At 36.2% G+C, this 20,175-nt stretch overlaps 2 protein-coding genes across 2 annotated transcripts; one reads left to right on the top strand and one right to left on the bottom strand.

Annotated features, from left to right (window-relative positions):
- Positions 1-4,342: 4,342 nt before the first annotated feature.
- Positions 4,343-12,121, bottom strand: LOC124170611 (putative hydroxypyruvate isomerase). The gene is made up of 5 exons (XM_046549438.1): positions 11,561-12,121; positions 9,984-10,095; positions 8,176-8,348; positions 6,175-6,294; positions 4,343-4,630 (listed from the first exon to the last, which is right to left on the bottom strand). Exons 1-5 carry the CDS (start codon positions 11,754-11,756, stop codon positions 4,443-4,445), a joined length of 789 nt encoding a protein of 262 aa, XP_046405394.1. The 5' UTR covers positions 11,757-12,121; the 3' UTR covers positions 4,343-4,442.
- Positions 12,122-12,208: 87 nt separating this feature from the next.
- Positions 12,209-19,307, top strand: LOC124170610 (ATP synthase mitochondrial F1 complex assembly factor 1). Its single transcript, XM_046549437.1, has 7 exons — positions 12,209-12,541; positions 13,032-13,191; positions 17,241-17,303; positions 17,462-17,560; positions 17,651-17,746; positions 17,859-17,966; positions 18,895-19,307. Exons 1-7 carry the CDS (start codon positions 12,348-12,350, stop codon positions 19,048-19,050), a joined length of 876 nt encoding a protein of 291 aa, XP_046405393.1. The 5' UTR covers positions 12,209-12,347; the 3' UTR covers positions 19,051-19,307.
- Positions 19,308-20,175: the final 868 nt, after the last annotated feature.

The raw sequence follows: 20,175 nt of genomic DNA, 5'->3' as shown, positions 1-20,175 counted from the left end.
GAAAAATGATCTAGTTTGTTTAAAGAAAGAACAATACAATAATTCACCCTACTTCTCTCTTAAAAATGTCAAATTATGTGGATTATTATGAGAAACATCTATTCATAGTTATGAATATAAGTAATATGACTTTTATGGTGGAAAATAGTCATTGGTGGAGACAAACCTTGAAATTTTATGTTAGATCATATGGGTGGATGAATAGATGTCTATCAAAATACATGCCGGTTGATAAAAATGCATTAATAATTCCATTACAAGCAAGGAAAATTTTTTAGTCAACTGACATCAGTTTTTTGCGTGCAAACATCAAAAAGTATCAGCTGTATTCGGCATAAGTCAGTGAGAGTCCGTTAAGATGGATACATTCAGGCTGATATCAATTGGCATTAGCAATAGCAACTTCTGGGGGTCAGTCTGGCTCATACTGACTAAAAAATTCCTCATGGGGAGGAGATAAAATGACGATGGAAGAAAATTCATCCTCAAATATGCAGCCTTCATCAAGTATCTCTACAAACACACCAGATAAATGAGTTGACGCAATGGAGGTGCTGATCAAGGCGAACCTTCATCTTTATGTTTTTGATTGTTGCTCAGAAAGCCTTGATTTTGAAAGAGGCTTTCGAGTAATAATCACTATCAGAAAGACTGAAGGATTCATCATGCTGAAAGCAACTGTACTGTCTGCATACCGTTCCTCGAGCTGCCTCAAGAGGCATGTGGTCGGATGTGTTGGCACACTAGAGCTGACCCATAAGAAAATGATAAACATTTGGCCCAGCAGTGTGTTCCAATTTTTGAAAATTTATAATTATGCAGTTTATTATTTCTTTTATGCTGACTATCATTAATGCTTTATTGAATTATGTAAAATCTAAGGTGTATTACCACGGAGTTTTAAACAAAATTATCCTTCCAATTTCAATCAATCACTTCCAATTTTGCTGAATACTGTTTCCTCATCAACATCTCCATTATATTATAATTTTCCCTTGATCCTCCCATCTAATTATTAGAGGTGATTTTCACAATTTATGTACCCCTCTCCCCCCTTCATAAGATATCACAAGATTTGGCTAGACCCCCTCCCACTTCCCTATAATCTCACGTGAAACTGTTCAAAATGAGTATTTTCAGTGTAAAAACATTAATCTATGGTTCATTGTGTTGGATTCATAAGAAAAAAAAACAGTTTGTTTCATTGCTATTAAAAATGTTTTGAAGCCATGTCACAAATGTGTACCTACCTTTAGGCTGGCCAGGAGCTAAAAATTTGAAGAACTACTGTGCTACTTTGTGGCATTCTCATAACAGCAATAAATAGTACTGTGTAGAATTTAGTCATATTTTAAGAGAGAAACAAGTTTTGCTCAAGACAACCCAGTTTTCTCAAAATTTTACTCTTTCTTGTGGAAAAAAATACATGATACTTGTGTTGACCTCCCCTCTCCCCCGCGTGATATTGGGTGAGAATCGGCTTGGCCCCATCCACCCTTAAACGCCCCTTGTAATTAATGAATGCCAGCTGGTGGACAGCTACTCTTTTCCTCTAACACACTTCTCTCCTGATCATAAGTCACCTAATCACTTCCTAAGAAACCCCTCTCTGTTTTAAGTTTGTGAGTTGTATTTTTTTCCACTTCATAACCTAAGAATCTTAAACAAGGGAAGGTTTTATAGAAAATATACAGAACATACCCCAGTTTATATATTCTGGCTTCTACCATCTACCACATCACCCCTATCTTTGTGCATTTCTGTTATGTGTTCATGTTCCTATCTTTCAACTTCTATGAATTTATATTAACCCTTTGCGCTGTAATGAAGAGTCTAGCTCGTCATGAACTTTCGATGCAAAACTGCGCAGTGACGAGTGTAGCTCGTCATCAGATTTTCATAATTTTAGCACTACTTAGAGGATCAATATTATTACTTTTAAAGCTTAAAAATGTTAAAACATTCATAGTATACATAAATAATTCATATTTCATGAAACACGATGCTTTGGAAGGATTAAAATGATTTTATTCGAGTAGCGACAGCTGTGTTCTCCATGTTTAATAATCGCATTTTATTTCAGGGTTCTACGTTGATTAAAAATCACAAAATATCATTTCCCTACCTACCATTTAAAAGAGAACCACAGAAAAAAATAAATATTCAAATACAAAATTCGGAAAATTAAATATATGATTAATCCTAACGCTATTCTATAAGAAATACTAATCCAATTAAGTAAAATGGTTTAAACTTAAAAATTTCTCTGAGCTCTGTGGGGGTTTATCCCCCAAAACCTCCCCCTTGCTGCACCACTGGTGCTATCCACATAATGGCTACTCTTGTGCGCCCAAGCAAAAGGAGTATTTGTTTAGATACCCCCTCCAAATCTGTTCCATACCCTCCTCCCAAAATCATGGTGAATCCAAGTGTCCTTCTAGCACAACTGGTAGAGCTTAGGTGTGCTAGAGAAGGTTCTGGGTTAGGATCCCGGCCTGGCCTCATTCTTACCCTCCAAATTCTGGCCTCTACCATCGGCCACATCACAGTTGTCTAACATAAGTACATTTTCCGTTGAGTGCTCATATCCCTTTCTTTTTACTGGTATGAATTTATATTGTTTTATATACAAAACATTTATATGTATATGTAATGCCTATTTATAAATGGTATTATGTTTAATCATTACAAAGAATTTTGTTTGGAATAGGATGTATCAGGAATCTTCTATGAAATTTAGAATTTTTGAGGTGTAGAGGAACATAAATACAGAAAAAATTCAATTTAAATGTATCTAATTCTCCTGAATGCCAACTGAAAATCCAGTCTCACAATGTGAAGAATCAGGATGGATGAGTGAATTCTTCTGTGTAATAGTGTCTGATTGTTCCAGCATGTGGCTTAGGGATATGCAGAATTGGACAGCAAATCCAATGGATTAAGGGGGGACGGGTGGGCACTTCCCATAATGTATGGAAAAATTGAGCAGATAATCTTTAAGGTGGGTCTGCAATGAAAGTTTTTATTTCACAAGCTTCGTAAGTAGGTATAAGTGGATTTAGGGGGGGGGGGGGAACGGGGGCACGTGCCCCTCCCCATGTGCTTAAAAAATAGATGAGATTTTTAATACAAATATTGATAAATTTTCTATTTTAATATAAATGTTATAAATATTTACATATTAATAAATTTTATAATAAAATTCAGAGTATATTTCATAAAGTAAGTGTAACATGTGTTTTTAAATCCTAAATATTAAAAGAATGTTCGCCAGTCAGACCCTAGACCAGTCAGACCCCCCATAAAAAATCCTGTATCCGCCCTTATTTGTAAGCAATGTTAAAAATAATTGATGAATAAATAAAATCCACTTGTTTATGTATATAAGACCTCAGACACATAAATTAGAGGAATTTTATACCACTAAGGCACAGAGGAAAGTAATGAATCGTCTTCCCCCCCAAAACAATGAGCTTAAAGCCACTCCTGAGGTGATCACACATCAGGGCATTGTGATTCTACCAAAATACTAGTTACCAGCTCATGACCCAAAATGCTACCCGATCCGCAGTCAACAAAGAATGAAAAATAAGTGATTCAATAAAATACAAGTTTTCTGCAGCATTGATATGGGATACTATTTACTTAATAGCCAATACCACAACATGAAGGGGTCATGGAGAGGTTATTAGGTCTCACTTTCCTGTCTTTTGATTATTGAGTAGAAATCCTTAATTTAGCCTTTCCAGGACTATGCCTTAAGTTAGTAAAATGTTTGGTAACTAAATGGATGCCTCGAAATATTGTTTTGTTTGAACATATTGATTTTTAAAAGCTTAATTAGGCCCTAACAATCCATCCTTCCACCAAAGGTAGATTTGAGTGCAGATCAAGAAATATACGCAAATAGAAAAACTGGCAACTTGATCAAAGGATGACTGAGTGCAACTGCTACTAGTGCTAATTGTTGGAGGTAAGTGTGAGCAAGCTGAGTAACTGCAATACAAGATTTACCTCTAAATTAATTTACTACCACTCAAAAAAATGAAGTTTAACAAATTATAAGTAGGGGTCTTTGAAGATGAATTTTCGTGAATTTAAGCAAAATTTCAGCAAGCAAATTTTTTGCTAACAAATTTACCACTGTTTTGAGAGATAATTAATCAAAGATCTAAAGATCAAGACTAAATACTCTAATATCTTCAGAAACATTGGCATCCTTGAAAATGTTAAAAATGTAAATTCATGTTTGAGCAGAGGATACTGCATAAGTTTACACTCTCCAGTGCTTGTGATTGAAAAAGCACTGCTGTGAGACTTTCCCATGAATAAAAAATTTAAGAAATGAAAATATATTTATTTGCAATCCATACATACATCACAGTGTCTAATTGAAGCACCAAGTTTCAGAGCTTCTTGAGCAGAGTACACTGTAGCAATCCTCATAGTACAATGCCATACTCTTGTATCCAGGACAGACCATTCACAGTATTAGTCAATGGCTTATACTCGAGACCAATCCAGCCATCATACTTCAAATCTTTCAGCAGAGAAAAGATGTATGGAAAATTCATTTCCCCAGGTGTGTTTGGCTCATTTCTATTGGGAACTTGAGCAATTTGGATGTGACCTAAATACATTGAAAACAAGTAATCCTGAATTAAATCAATATAAATTGCTTTGAACAAAAATGAATGAAAGACCTGAGATAAAATTAAGGTTTAAAATTGAATTCATAAGGCTAAAAGCAAATTTTCTCTTTAAAAATATGATAAATAAGCATGCTTTATTCAATAGTAGGGATGGTCGGATCGAATACCTCGGATCCAAATATCGGCGGATATTGCCCTTCATCGGATACAAAGTCGTGGAAGACATCAGATCTGGATCCGAAATTTTAAATAATAGCTTCAGTGGGTGAGTGCAACGCTCCATAAGGGTGGAAAGAGTTCCAATTCTCTCTTCAAATGTGCAGTCGCATGCGATTCTTGTCATGCTCATGAACCGTTTTGTTTGAAAGCTCTCGCAGAGGTTATGTAGCAGAATTTCAGCCGTGGAAAATAAAAAACGCATAATACGACTGGCACATAGTGTGACTCTTCTCAAGAGATTGAGCAGTCATCGGGGGAATCTCAGCATCATAGGATAATAACCACATCAAAAGTAACTACGTCGCAGATTTCAGAAAACCACCCTCAGCCGTCCATCAGCCCGTGCTTGTTGTTTTCTTTTTGTTTCCGAAATCACACGGACCATAAATCATTGTCTTCTAAGGAAAATATCAAATCACACGAGAACAATTGAAGCGTGTTTCATCCCTACCCCATCTCACCAAATGACCTTTTTTGGCCTACCTGCTTCAATTCTCCATTTCTAGACGACAAATGCCCGAAAATATTTCGATAGCTTTGACAATTAGATGAAATGCACGAGATTTAAAAAAGAATTAGACCAAATGCAATGCATTCCTAATGATATTTCAGTTTATTTTTCAGCTCTAATTGATTGCCACTAAGTTTTCTTGGGTGGTGGTCCCCCTCCCAGACTTCCCCCTCTCGCTAAGCCACTGGTCAGTGGTTTATCCGAAGATTTTTCCTATTTTCATTTCCAAACCCAAGCGTAACAGTTTAGGTCCTGAGCATGTGAAGATGTTTTAAAAAACAACTTGAAAGCCTATAAAAATGATTTTTAATTTATAAAAATATTAAAATGTGTATGAAAATCTAAAAAGCATTCCTTTGATTGTATGTACCCAGAATAAACTTGAATAATTACTTCGTTTTATAGCAGAAATTTGAAAATGCATTTGGATCCGAAAATATCTCATCGATGGAAATCTGATATTTATCGAAAGATCCGGCTCCAAAAGTCAAGGTTCCGATCCGAATCCGGATACGAAAAAAATCCTAGATCCGTCCATCCCTATTCAATAGTAACTTGAAAATACTAATAAAAGAGATACATATAAGTATTAAAGTGCATTGTAACGCCATTAATTACAACCATTTTTCGGTGTCACACCCAAGAGTCTTTATGCCGATTGTAGTCTTAATATTTTTTTATCATTATTGATCTATTTTAATGATAATTGTATCATTTTTAAGGAGATTATGCCCCTAATAAACATTATTATTATAAATCCAATGAATTACAACAGAAGTGAATTTCACTCACCAACATAGGGCAAATAGTCCTTGATGTTATTTGTGAGGTTACCATGAATGATTTGTAAATGAAATAAATCCATCATTATTTTCAAATTAGGGCTGTTAACAGTCTTTACCACATCCAGGGCTGTAATTAAGAATACAAATTAATGATGCACAGATATTTTCAATAGAAAATGCCCCAAAAATAATAAAAGAGGAAGAATAATGATAACTAGCTTTTGGCTAAAATGCTGTAAATAAAGGGATCAATGGAAGTTCAATTCTTCTACAAAATCGTTCAACGAATCTATAACCAATTGGATGAGTTCCAAAATAAATGTAGATACAACTCTGTTTGCAGGTAGGGCAACTTTATCGCTCAATGCAGCATAAAATAACTACATGCAGTCAAACTAACCCCGGCCAAGCACAGCTCTTTTGTTAAAATACAAAGTCAAAATCTTAACTTGGTAAAATTTTTATGAGTTACAAATTTTCAGCATTAATTATTGAAGTTTACAAATCACTCTTAGTTTTTTATCTAAAAATATCCATATATTGAAATTCTCCATTAACTTACAGACTCAGGTGTAAAACAAAAACTATTATTGCACTGATTTTGGAGTTTTTAAACTAATTATGGATTTTCATCAAGCTATGACCTATGAGTTATCCTCTCACTTCCACTAACGATGAAATTGCACTTCTTTAAGCAGCCAAGGCAAGATAACAGGCTTCACTAAGAGCCAATGGATTCATTCAGCTGATGCACTTTAATTTCTATGGAGATAAAATTTCCAAACTTACAGGACTACAAATACATGTTTCAAAGGAAATGCAAGAAAACAGAGAACAATTAAAGTCACCTATCATCAATCTGACACAATGTGACTAGGATGGAATAGGAATGTGACTTTTACTAGGGATATGTGAGCAGCACTTTTTGATCTTGAGTCAAGTTGAAAACTATTTGTGAGTATTGATGCTCCTGCTTTCAACTTCAGGTTGAATGTGAGAAGTCTTGATTTTTCACCATTTCGTGTAGCAGTGGAAGTCCTTCCTCGGAGCACTGATTGATCAGCAACCTCTTCCGCACATTGCTGATTGGGTAGCCAAGGTTTCTGCTTGTGTTATTGGTCTTGTGCATTTGTAAGGCTTCCCTAATGTAGATACAACTCTGGATAGTAGCAGCTCTTCTTTGTCTCTATCTTTTCCCCTTTAATATCAATCGTATGTCCTTCCTCACTTCAAATGCATTTTTCAATGGCTTTAAAATGGCGCTTTGTTTTAGGGCTCTTAAATGCTCCTACTTATAACTTAAATACTTAAATGTTAGCTGCCATTCCTTGGCATGTTTCTCCAACATATGATTTTCAGTAGGAGCAGACTACTTTTTACATGCCTTTGCACAGCTTCTCAAGGGATGTGATTCTTTGGTCCAGGACCAGGTTGTGGGTATTGGTCACAATTTTAAATCTAGAGACTAAATCATGATTCCTCAGGATTATTGCTATTCTCCCGCAATGTATGGAATTGTCAGTCATGATGCAGCCTGGGTGCCACAGAGAGTGCTTCCCAAACAAAAGGGTTAACATTGACTGAACATGCAATTTGGTCATCTGTCTGTTATGTTTTGAGATTAATGACAGAACTCAGTATTCATGGTAAAATCTCTACTGAAATGATATATTCTTTCATGAATTCATTGTGAATTCTATTAGTTTACCACAGATTTATTCAACTAGAGGCATCAAAAATGGGCCAGATGGTCAAGTGCAGTGCTAACTAAGAGGGGGGTCTCATTAAGTTAAAAGGAATGACAGTGTATTAGTTTATTGTATGGGTGATGATCACTCCTCATCCCTTCCATTAATGATGGAAAGCATTCAATCTTTGGCACAGGGAAAAAACCTAATTCATTATGGCCTACATTCATTCATTCATTTGCACACAAAAACAGCATATAATTATTGCAACTGGGTGATGAGAAATGGGACAGCGGCTAAAAAACTCAGTAAAGCCTAACCTGTTTTATAGCTGTTCATAAAATAATGTGGCACTGTTATGTTATTTATAGGCTCAATAAGAGCAACAATTCCCTCTTTTTCCATGAGATTCGCAGCATACGTTAAATTTTCCACGTAAGTAGTCATATTGAGGCTGGTTGGCTGAACCACCTTCCCGGACATTATGTGCACCCTGAAAAATTAAAGTAAACTGTAAAAGTGAAGTATTATAAGTGGAAGATTAAGAGGGGTGACCACCCCCTGTTTCCCCCATAATTTCAGGAAAAAATTGGAAAGATTGGTCATCTTCAAAGTGACTCTCCAATTAAAAAGTTTTACTTCATCAGCTTAAAAACTAATGTTGACAGATAAGTGATGAATGTCTAGAAGCCACTTGTCTATGCATAAATGACCTGATAGCCACTATTGCATGACACCAAGGGGCCACTAAAACTATGCCCCTCATCCCCCCAGAACAATGACCTTGATACACCCCGAGTATCATTAGAAATAAATCTTTTAAAATAGTTCATGCACTTATAGCAACATGCAAATTAAAACCTGCAATATGCAACCATAACAGAATAAATTTATAGCGGCCATATCTAGGTGGTGGTAAAAGGGTAAACATTGGGAAAAATATTATAAAAATCTTGTTTGGGCGCAGAAAGAATGTATGTACTGTGAAAAAGAAAAAGGGGTGACCATATCATACGTATTTCCACCAGCATCATTGCATCTCATCCTGCTATTAGACGAAATGTCAATGGGGGAAAAAGATGCTTTGGTGGCTTGGATGGTTAATAGGTATATTCAAGTTCATATAAGTGAATGCACATCCAGAATCTGAAGTGAGGATGCCTAAATAGGGCCATTTACGTCTTTAACTGCTGGCAGAAATGAACCATACATATTTCCAAAATTGTTCACTGAAAGTATTATACGCTGAATGCATTGCATCACTCACAAATAGCACACCCAGTGAGAAATGGGTGGTGGAATCCACGTGGAACCCACGTGGAGAATTAACGTGGATACCACGTGTTTTTGGTCGTGGAATCAACGTGGAACCCACGTGGAAATTTGGTGGAAAAATTAAAACAGCAGTAGGTGCTGTCCTTAAACCATTAAAACCTCAACCACTCTATATCTAAACCTTCTATATATGTGTCTACGATTTTTCATGTGCTCTCATGGCTGCCTTTCCACGAATTATATAAAAATAGAATGTGCGATACATTTTCACATAACTAGCGTGGTTTCAGGATGATAAATGACACAATGTCACCAGAGAGATAAGTTCCACAAATTAGAAATTCTGTTTAACATTTTATGATAATCACCACAAATCCACTTGAAATCAACGTGGATTCCACGTGGGTCCAACCACTCAATATCCACCACCACCAAATATCCACCACTCAACGTGGATTCCACGTGGGTTCCACGTGGATTCCACCACCCATTTCTCACTGGGCAATTTCAGATCTCTGCTGGAGATAAAAGGTCCAGGTAAAGGAATTTCCCAGAGGGATTTTTCCACTCATTTGTTATAAATGTGGAGGGATTAAAAAGAAAGGGATTGATCAAGTGCTTTTTTGACACTTGCCAGGGGCAATGAGTTTATCTATTTCCTGTTTACCTTTTTTCAAGTCCTCTGTTGCACTGTCATCTAATTAATCAGTTAATTCCCCACATTCCCTTACTCCCCATTTTTTTTTAGAAAAAGGAAGTTGCAGCTACCCAACTGTTGTTGAAGACAACAAATTGTCTTACCCAGCATGGGATTATTTTTTGAATGATTAATTCAATATGACAGTTATTTTACCTCTTGCATGATAGAGCCTTCGCATACTCAATTGACAATTTAATATTTTCTTCAAAGACTGTTTTTTTCTCAGGCAATGCAGCATGGCCTAGTTCTCCAAGGCTAGCATCACCTGAAATATCACAATAATTATACATCAAAATAGTATGTGCTGTATTTGACTAACATTTCATTTTGTGATAGTTGACTTTAGCTTTATTAAAATGGATCAGTGCAGAGTGTAATATATGTGTGGTTTTGAAATGAAGGATCTGTTCCCGATAGCTTTACAGGCAGCTGCTGAAATGTGTTATGTGACTGGAAGGGTAATGAAAATCCAGGGTAAAGAGGGTTATTTTTATCCAAATTATGTGTAAGGGAAGTTATTGAATTATACCACGGGAGGCAGCAGTGACAAGAACCCAGAGCAGACACGTCCGTGAACGAAACTAGACAAAATTTGAGCAGTGGATGGCGGCGCTGTCTGGCAGCAGATTGCCAGAGCATGTGGTGCAGGAACTCAGTCTGACTGAACAATTGACGTCGGTGTTGGAGGGAGATGGGGTGGGGAGCAGGAAGGGGTGGCAGCCCCACTCACCATACGCGTTGGATCTCAAGCTGTCAAACCCACCACACAGTAGTGAGGACCACACAGAAGGCGAATGAAAATAATTTAATATAAGGCAACAATGCAATTGGCAGAATATGCAGTGTTTCTACAATTTTAGAGGGGATCAATTCTTTTCTCAAAGTTAATCAACTAGATGGAGCAAGAGGTAAGATGTGCAGTCTCCCTCAGGAGAAAAAACACAGCTTCACTTACACATTCCCAACTTAAAACAACCATCCTGATCTTACCCAAAGAATGAAATGATGCTGATTTAACTCACTTTCTCCCTTTAGTTACCACTGATGCCATCCATGTAATGCCAGAATTGAAAATTCCACCCCCGATGAAATGGGTTGACGAGACAGAGGCAGAATAGGGTATTAGAGATAGGTTGAGGGGAGTGAAAGTTTTTCTTCCACCAGCTTTACTAAAAAAGTTTAAAAATAATTGATGAATATCTAATAGCCTCTTGTCTACACCTATCCGACCTTAGACGCATTATTTGCCAGAGGCGTTGCACCAAGGCACTGAGGAAAGCAATGAAGCACTCCCCACCCTAAAATTCTATTTGCTATGATTCAATATGGACTTAGGGCTTACATTTTTCAAAATATAACACACAAAAATACGATTATGAATGGCCCTGTAAGTGTAGGTACATGATTCACTGTAAATGTATAGGTACAATTGTACTTAAGGGCATGTATATAACTTCTTAAGCCTTCAAATTTCTATTTCCTGAAGTCAAATTACATACATTATTGAAAATTTTTATAAAAATTAGGTTCAACATATACGTTGCATCGTTACTAAAAATTGATAAACTTGTTTCCAAAGCCTAGTAATATAGACCCAACTACTTTAAAATGAGCATTCTTATATCACTCGTCAACTACACAGTAAAGATACTCAAATAAATGAACGCAATGAAGAATGAAAATGGCATAATGAAGCATCTCATTAATCTATGAACTATGGAGGGGCTCACCTTGTGGAACATTGATGAGAATCTGTTCAACGCCAGCTTGAGATTTGGCATCAACAACAGAAGAGATATGATCACAATATGGGAACGCATATTCAACCCCTTTGAATCCACATCTTTTGGCGGACAAATACCTTTCAAGAATCGAAGAACTCTCTTGGAACATGAAGGACAAATTAGCACAGAACTTGAGAGACATGGTGAGCAAAGAAAAATAACGCGGCGATAACTAGATCAATCAATGACTTGATAGTTCATTCGTGTATCTTATCAGAGATGCCACATTCACAAAGGTGATAAGCAGTAACTACAATGATATTATTGCCGGTGAAGGTAATACTGTTAACATTGACACTGACAAGATGCGGAGAAACATGGGAAACGTGTAAGAAGAATTTCTTTCCCTCTACATTATCAAACCAGTGAATACATCATAATTCATCCATCAATGAGAGAAAGGCAATAGCAAGGAGGCTGTAAATATAGCAATAGATACAGAACATTAGATTTTCTTTTTTAATAAATGATACATATGTTTCTCAAAATGTCTCAGAAGAGGGGGAAGATGAAGAAAGGGAGGAGGGCAACATGATCCTTCGCCATTTTCGTCTGTCTTTTGTTGCAGACGGCCGAATCGCCGAATCCCGTGTCCCCGTGTCGCCTGGTCGCCCGTGTCCCTTAAAAACTGAGGGCATGGTGAATGCGGGAGACCCGTCGTGTGAATCGTGATAAAATATTTGTTGTTTAGTATGAATTGAATTCTTCTGTTTGTTCATGTCGCTCACTGTTAATGAATATGTTAAAGAGTATTTTATTTAGACTCTCAGAACAAAATATATGTGGTATCGTCTGTTCTTCGAAAAAATTACTCAAGGGTGCTAGGTACATCATGACGACTCCAACTGCACTTGATAAAGCCATAGAAACCCTGGAGAAAAACCCATATTATGAAAAGTATCAGAAGAAAATTTCGGAAATTCGGCAGTAAGTGAATTCATTACCGTTTTAATAACTTTCCAATGAGGACTCATTCTAAAACTTTTTTCGGTTGTGCTTTATGAATGCGTCCGGAAACTTCTACTTCTGCGACGTTTTTCTTTCAATTCCAAAATTGAGGTCTTTGGCTATTTAGTAATTTCACGCTTGTATTTGCTGTTGCTTTTCCCTGCTATTTCCTTGGATGCATCGTTGTGCTTTCGCGTTTTATAAAGCATTGTTTATATTATTCTCTAAGTATAATTTCATGATCCACTTTGTATAGTTCGATCTTATTACTAATATTCTTGGAAAAGAGTTACTCACATCATAACGTTCATTTGCCTAATTCATAATATCTAGATCGATATAATCGAGCTCAATATATGTACTGGTGTTATGAAAATTTTACTCTCTAGTTAATAATTTTTCATCATTTTTCTCTATGCTCATCTTCTCATTTACTATACGCCTCAATTCATTAGCATTTTAATTTCAGAGAATCGCCTGATGTGTTAGTGACACGGTGGGAAGAGTATCAAAAAAGTTCGAAAGCAAAATCCCAGGCTTCAGTTTCTAAGTCGAACCAGATGTCAACTTTATCCAAACCAAAGAGTGATGTTAGTTCAACATCTTCAGGCATAATTGCACATCAGAAGGTAAAATCCACTTGAGAGTTAGATGTGCTTAGTTAGTGCTTATCAATGCATAATGTGTCTTTTGTCTGCAAAAAAAAAAGTATCCATTTGGACTTGCAGTCAGTGTCACCTATTTAATTTGACCCTTTCTGTATGGAAGTGCCTAAATATAGGTCCGTTAAGTTTTGATTTATGGAAGTTTTACCGCTGTAGAATATGTATCTTTAAGAGTGGTGCCCAAAAAGTTGAACATTTTATTTCAAAGTTGCTATAGTGAGGAAAAGTTGTGATGGGTGAAAAATAAAAATGGTAAAAATGTCATTCAAAATTGATAATATCTTCTGATTGCTCAAAGTTTTTGGCCTGGTTACACGGTATATTAACACGTATGGGTTAATGTATGAATGCGAGAATGAACGCCAAAATGCACCGTGTAACCACTCAACTTGTGCGAATGCATGCACAGAAAATGGAACATGTTCTAATTTGGTTCATGCATTCGTACATTTCCATTCCGGTCCACTGAAATCATTCATGCAAACTGACATTAACTTGTACGTGTTAATGTACCGTGTAACCAGGCCTTTTGAACAATCAAGACTTTTGAACATCACCAATTTTTTCATATTTTTTTAAAGGACTGTCCCTCATATCATTGCTGTAGCAAAGAAAATATATGATATATATATTACTGTACAAGACAAAATTATTATTTTAATTTTATCCTCCAATTTAAGCCAATATGTTGTAAATACAAAAAATACCAAATTTCTTGTAATTCGAAAACAAATCTCTATAATTCCTTAAGGATCCATGATGGATACATAGGTTTTGAAAAGTAGGCAAAGGGATTTTTGCTAAATGAAAATGCATCTACAGCTCAGTATTATCATGCTTGAGGTTAATGTAGTTGTATTCAACTGGGTGAGCCATAAAAGCATTATTTTCAGTTGGTCCCAGTATGGCTACACTTAGCTCGCTCCACATAAATAAGAAAAAGATACACTCAGTCTTCACACATTATGTTTCATGGTTCTGGAGCTGCACAGTTTATTGGCTGATCATCTTTGGAAGTCTATTGGCATTTGCTCAAAGTTAACGAGATTCATTGCTATTGGTGGTAGAATAATATAGAAGGTGATTCAAATGCTGGAAAATCCATTGGAAAGGTAATCCTATAGAATTCAGGGAGACAGCCCACTCATGTGGTCGGCCAGCAGAAACTTCAAGTTACCAAATCTCATCTTTTTTCCTGCTAATATTAGTATTTGTGCCTTCAAAACTAACTGCATTCAAGTGTATGAGTGACATTCCTTGCTCAATAAAGTGAGATAAAATACTAGACTATACCTTTTGATGATTCTGAGCTTGGTGACACATGGCAAAGGTATACAGAAGTGGGTTCTTTGATAATTGGTAATGTTCTTCCTCAGTAATTTCCTAGAACTTTTGGAATTAACCCTTTCTATCACTAATGTATCATCTTATCTACCATTATAATGTATGCCGAGTACTTTATCCTGTTGGCTATATTTTTTAAAATTTAACACTGCTGGGGTTCTTTTATCTTCTAATTTTATATCGATCCATAACTTCTATTTCCTTTTTATCCTTTTTCTTTAAGTAACAATATGTTCAAGGACACGTGGCACTGTAGGCGCTGCTGTGCAATCGGATAGTTTATACCGGTTGCTCTGAGGTGAGGTCCTTTGAAGCGTATTTCTCATAAGGCACGAAGATTCCTTCAGAAAGTACAGCAGACTCCCGATTATCCGGCTTCGGTCTATCCGGGTTGCGGATTATTCGTGCATGATTTTTACTCTTGCTCAATTTTTTCCACGATATTTACAAAAAAATAAAATGGGACGCAAAATCATCGGAATTACTACCTTAATGCGAGGATACACCGGGATTATTATTTCCGTTAGAATCCCCATTGTAAACTGAAGCAATCGCTATACATCACGGGAGCACCGTGTTCCTGTTTTCCAAGCCTCGCAGTGGGCGACCGCGCTCCGTGATCACAGATACACATCCCGCAGCAGTTGCAACCCGGGCAACTTATGGGAGATGCAACTATGTGGCGTGGTGCCTGACAGTGTAGTTTCCGACATCGAGTTGTGGTTTCGAAGCATTTGTGCAAACACTTTTCAGTATCCGTGATCACACAGCCACCGATGTGTGGTTTTCGAAACCAGGCCTTACATGGAGCATTAATAATACAAGTACAACCATATTGTAGCCGCTAAAAAGATCACGAAGTGGCAAAAAATCTCTCATTGAGTCCGGGAACCCCCCTAAATAATAGAATAACTGCATAAATAATAATATATTGTTTGTTTTTGGTAAATTATGAACATTGCAATACATTCAAGTGAAAGTTTGGGTTATCCGTGTTTTCCGATTATTTGTGCCGTCTCTCCCCATCATTAGCCTGGATAAACAGGAGTGTACTGTAAATTGAATACACTGTTCATAAATATGTATTGTCAGAGCTATTTGGATTTCTTTTTTCGCAAGTCTCAGATTCATCGTGTGATGCAGTAATGGAGTTTCCTTTCTTTAAGGAGGAGGATTATCTTGCAAGTCTTTTTTATCTTTGCAGTCTCTTTATGATATGCCCCAGTATCTCCATTATTTCTCCATATAATTTTTAGATTGAACCATTGTAGGAATTCTGCTGCGTGCAGCATACATACAGTCAATTTTTATTGGGCACTTTCACAGGTTTGGGGTCTATTTACAGATAAATTTCATGTCCTGTACACATTTGCATGCCAAAATATGGACAAAATTTGCTGGATTCCCCTTTGTGTTCAATAAGTATCTTTTATAGCTTGGTACTTGCTTTCATGAATGTAGGATTTTCTAGGATTACTATACGTATTATTGAATGTATGAATGAGTTGAATGTTTCCGTAGAAAGATACCCATGTGATAGATGCCCTATCAAAAATGTTTTTGAGAGCCATCATGCCACTTAAGTATATAGAATACGAAAGCTCACTTTTTCATTGCTGATTTTCCTTACTTACTCAGTGTTCTATTGAAATTAATAACACAAGGCATCCTAATAGGTCGGGAGAGTTTTTTGGGGGCGAAGTCTCTTCGATGGCCAAATGTAGGATACTCGATAGACGGCCATGTAATTTTCTTGGTCATTAAATTATCCATTTTAAAATCACAGGGGATGCGACCGCAACCTAAGGCTGGTAAAATGGTTTTAGCATACCGTAATGCACTCTAGTGGATGACACAATCCTCGAAAGTAAATACAAGGTGGTGGAGTGTGTGCAGTGGTGTGTGATTTGGACCGAACAACAATAATGCTTTTATGCCTTGCACTCTTGGCATTTAAAATTGAGTCCATAATTAACTTAAGAATGCTATTGCTGAGCCATACACACATGCATTTTTATTAGGCAAAATAAGCCCTTTGGCTATTTCCAAAGCCTCTAAATTCTGATAGACTATTGCTTTGAAATACTAAGAGTCTATCATATTTTTGATGGATTTGTGTGGTGGGAAGATATTATTGAAATAAAAAACTATTTACTTTTTATATTTTACAGTGTTAAATTTATCTTTTTTTTTGCTATAGCTCAGCAAAAAAATATCAGTGGACTTTTTCATGTGATAATTGCTGGATTACTAAACAGTATGATTACATTCCAGTCAACTAGCAAATAGCAATTATAAGTAAAAAATCTATGCATTTGGTAAGTTTTTATATAACTCTCATTAAGTGAAATAATTTATCTTTGGAACTGTATCCTCTTGAGTGGATTTAATGAGTGTTAAGTTTTAGTATACATATATGTATTGGCGAATTTCTTGGCACTCCTGGCTTTGGAGATAGAAATTAAGCATAAATGGGATGAGAAAGTAACACTCTCTTTTTTACCTCTGCCTAGGAAATGTTTTGGTTTGCTCACCTGGTTATAGTAGGTAGTTTGAGGTTGCAAAAATGGATAAATGTTGACATTTAGAGAGCTTAAGGTAATAGGTAAATTTGAAATGATAGTGCATTGTCAATAATTTCTAATATCTTTTTCTTTTATTTCCTTTAGATTTTGAATGACGTCATGAAAGTGGATTTAATAAAAGATAAAACAAAGGAAGAAATTCAGGAGGTAAATTAGCTGAAATACAAAATACGAGAATGGATTTTAGAGAATAGTTTGGCATGATTCTTGTGCCACATGAAAAATATCACCTCTTGTTATACTGCTGGCTATCTAGCTACATGTATGCTTCCCTTTATTTATACCATTTAATATTTAACTTGCAGATTTGGACGAAATATTTTAGCAGCAAGGATGGTATAGCAGGAGTTGTACCTAGAGATGTTTACCTTAATATTCGATGGAAAAGTAAAATGCACCCTCTTGTAAGCATGGTTTTGTTGTTGGAAACTTTGTTCACTCTAAATATCAATGTAGCAAGTGATATGTGACATCCTTTTAATTCTTGATTTTAGTTTGTTCTTCCTCTTCCAAGATCACAAGGATATGAGTTCATGATGTTTCAATTCAACAACAATGAAATCCATTTCACATCTCTGATTAATTATCAGGTGAGTTAGTTTTGCTCTAAATGTGTGTCCCTGCCTGTATTTCGCTGGAAATGTGTTTATTTTGACATTGGCCTCAGAGTGATTGAGTTTTCATATTATTTTGATTTTTTAGGCTTTTAAGGAGAATGCTCCTGAGTGTTTAACAATGGTCTATTATGATGAAATGATGCAGGATAAGGGCATTGTTTTAATGAGAGGAGAATTTGATAAAAATGTTTTGGTAAGTTACAATCTTACTTCTTAAAATTTTCCTCTTGCATTTTATCAAATTTATGAACTTAAAGAAACACCAAGTTACATCACTGACTATATTAAGCCAAGAACCTCTTGGTATTTTTTGACTACATGTTTCATTAAAATACTTCTATCATTCATATTTGGTCCTTTTATGTCCAAAAAAGTTATACAGATATTATACATGATAATAGCGCTAAATACGACCATAAAAACAGAAATGATTGGAAATGTTAACGTAGGAAATTTTTACCAATGGAAGTTAATTTTTTGCAAAATAATGGTGAATGAAAATTAGAAGTTTATATCCATGGGTATAACATTAGATATTCCATTAATATATGTTCAAATATTATTGTAATCCTCTTCATATGGAAAGATTCTTAGGATTTCATGATGTACTGAAGGTCTACAGCTGACTTGCGTGAGAAAATGTCAGGAACTTATCTTGTAAATTCCTGACATTATTTGGGATGCCATCCTGTTTTATATCATATAAGTATATGCAACACATGCAATGGCATCCTTGGAAAATGTCAAGAAAACCTCATGATGTAATTTTGAGGAACCTAACTCCATCTCTGTCTGGTTTTACTGTGTATAAAGGCTTGGATGCTTTCGTGGTGAATAGTGTGCAGGAAGTTTTCTCAGAATTCTAGCTGGGTAACAGCCTCTGTGATTGCCAAGTCTGTCATTTCCAAACCAAAAAGCCTTTCAATGGCTTGGAATCCTGAGTCTTTCTTTGCTGTTCATGCTGCGGTACTCAATATAAGCTGTGATAGTAGTATACATATATGTTCTCATCTTAATTCTTAATTAATGCTTATATCTTTACATCCATGTCTATGAATCTTGTTTAATCATTGGTTTGATAATATTTCATTTTATTTAGTTGTGTTCTTCATTTTTCATAGGACTCCAAGGAAGCAACTTGCCTTGCAAACCAAATTCAACTTTACTATGGAGAAAATAATGAAAAGCGAGACAAACTGCTAGCTAGATTTACAAATTCACCTGAAGAGTTCAAGCACATGGATCTCATTGCTGAGTTAGAATGTTTAACCTTGTAACAGAGGTACCTACGGTAGTCAGAGGTTGGTATGATAGTAACTGAGAAAAAGGAATTGTGTAAAAGTTAATGATTTACTGGTTACAATTACATGTGAGGTAATTTGTTCTTGTAATCATTGCATGTAAAAAATGAAGCTATTAATTGTTATCTACTCATGGTTTCATGAAAGTAATCATTACATTCTCAATACAGTAGACTCTCATTAATACGAACAACGTTATTACGAAGTTCTCGTCATTACGAAGCAAATCGTTGGTCCCGACGAAAAGGCCTATCCAAGCTATAGGATAAGAAACGCTACTACAAAATTTTTGTTTTTACGAAATTGTGAACCTCAGTCCCGGTCCCAGCAGTTACAAAATGAACTTTATTACGAAGGTCCACGCATAAGCAATGGCACTTAGGTGGATATTCACTATGTTAAGTTCTTATAATCGTGCCACATTTAAGTTCTCCTCGTGTACTGTGACCAAGAGCATCAATTATGGTTCTTTCTTCACCATACACGCAACATCATATAATAAGCTTCATTCCTGGGGAATCATGGTGACTGACTCATTACAGCTCGTAAATTTGATGTACAGATAGCCCTCTTCCTACACTCATTCGATTTACGAACTTTCAGAGAAACCAGCATTCAAAAATTTCGAATTTGGCACCTTTTGATATGGCTGTTGCTACACAGTGCGGCGTAGAGGAACTCACACTCTGGGCATAATCTGAACAAAGTATCATTGAATACGGTGTGAAGTAAGGAACTGTTGAGCGTTTGACCTGTTCTTCATTGCCATGGAGAGTGATTTTTTTCGGCTCCGGCTGCATTGCACACCCAGCTAGATCAGTTCGTTACAAGCGTGAGTTAGCGCACAATTATTATGCAGTGATGCATTCTGCAGGATAACCTTACACCTCGATGCCTTACACACTGTCCGACCAGCGAGAGTTGTCCGATGATGGCACATAAGAGGGGCGCCAGCACGGTTTACAGCTAATCGCTGTCCCCCAAACGCACCTAACAGCATTGCCTAGTCATACAACGTCAAATACATAAAGATCACCTAAATAAGCCTGATCCACCAGAACATGCCCTTTCTTCGAATCACCAAAAAAAGTGATTCTTCCT

The sequence above is a fragment of the Ischnura elegans genome, chromosome X, assembly GCF_921293095.1.
Source record: "Ischnura elegans chromosome X, ioIscEleg1.1, whole genome shotgun sequence".
Classification (NCBI taxonomy): domain Eukaryota; kingdom Metazoa; phylum Arthropoda; class Insecta; order Odonata; family Coenagrionidae; genus Ischnura; species Ischnura elegans.
This window is presented reverse-complemented; position numbering and strand designations above follow the sequence as displayed.

What these genes read in the sequence shown, in the direction of transcription:
- LOC124170611 (XM_046549438.1), bottom strand. Translation starts at nt 11,756, where the DNA reads ATGTCTCTCAAGTTCTGTGCTAATTTGTCCTTCATGTTCCAAGAGAGT. An exon ending in TCTCATCAATGTTCCACAAG is followed by an intron (nt 10,096 to 11,560) that starts GTGAGCCCCTCC and finishes GTGATATTTCAG; the next exon opens with GTGATGCTAGCCTTGGAGAA. An exon ending in GGACTATTTGCCCTATGTTG is followed by an intron (nt 4,631 to 6,174) that starts GTGAGTGAAATT and finishes CAATGTATTTAG; the next exon opens with GTCACATCCAAATTGCTCAA.
- LOC124170610 (XM_046549437.1), top strand. Translation starts at nt 12,348, where the DNA reads ATGAATATGTTAAAGAGTATTTTATTTAGACTCTCAGAACAAAATATA. An exon ending in AAAATTTCGGAAATTCGGCA is followed by an intron (nt 12,542 to 13,031) that starts GTAAGTGAATTC and finishes TTTTAATTTCAG; the next exon opens with AGAATCGCCTGATGTGTTAG. An exon ending in CATCTCTGATTAATTATCAG is followed by an intron (nt 17,747 to 17,858) that starts GTGAGTTAGTTT and finishes TTGATTTTTTAG; the next exon opens with GCTTTTAAGGAGAATGCTCC.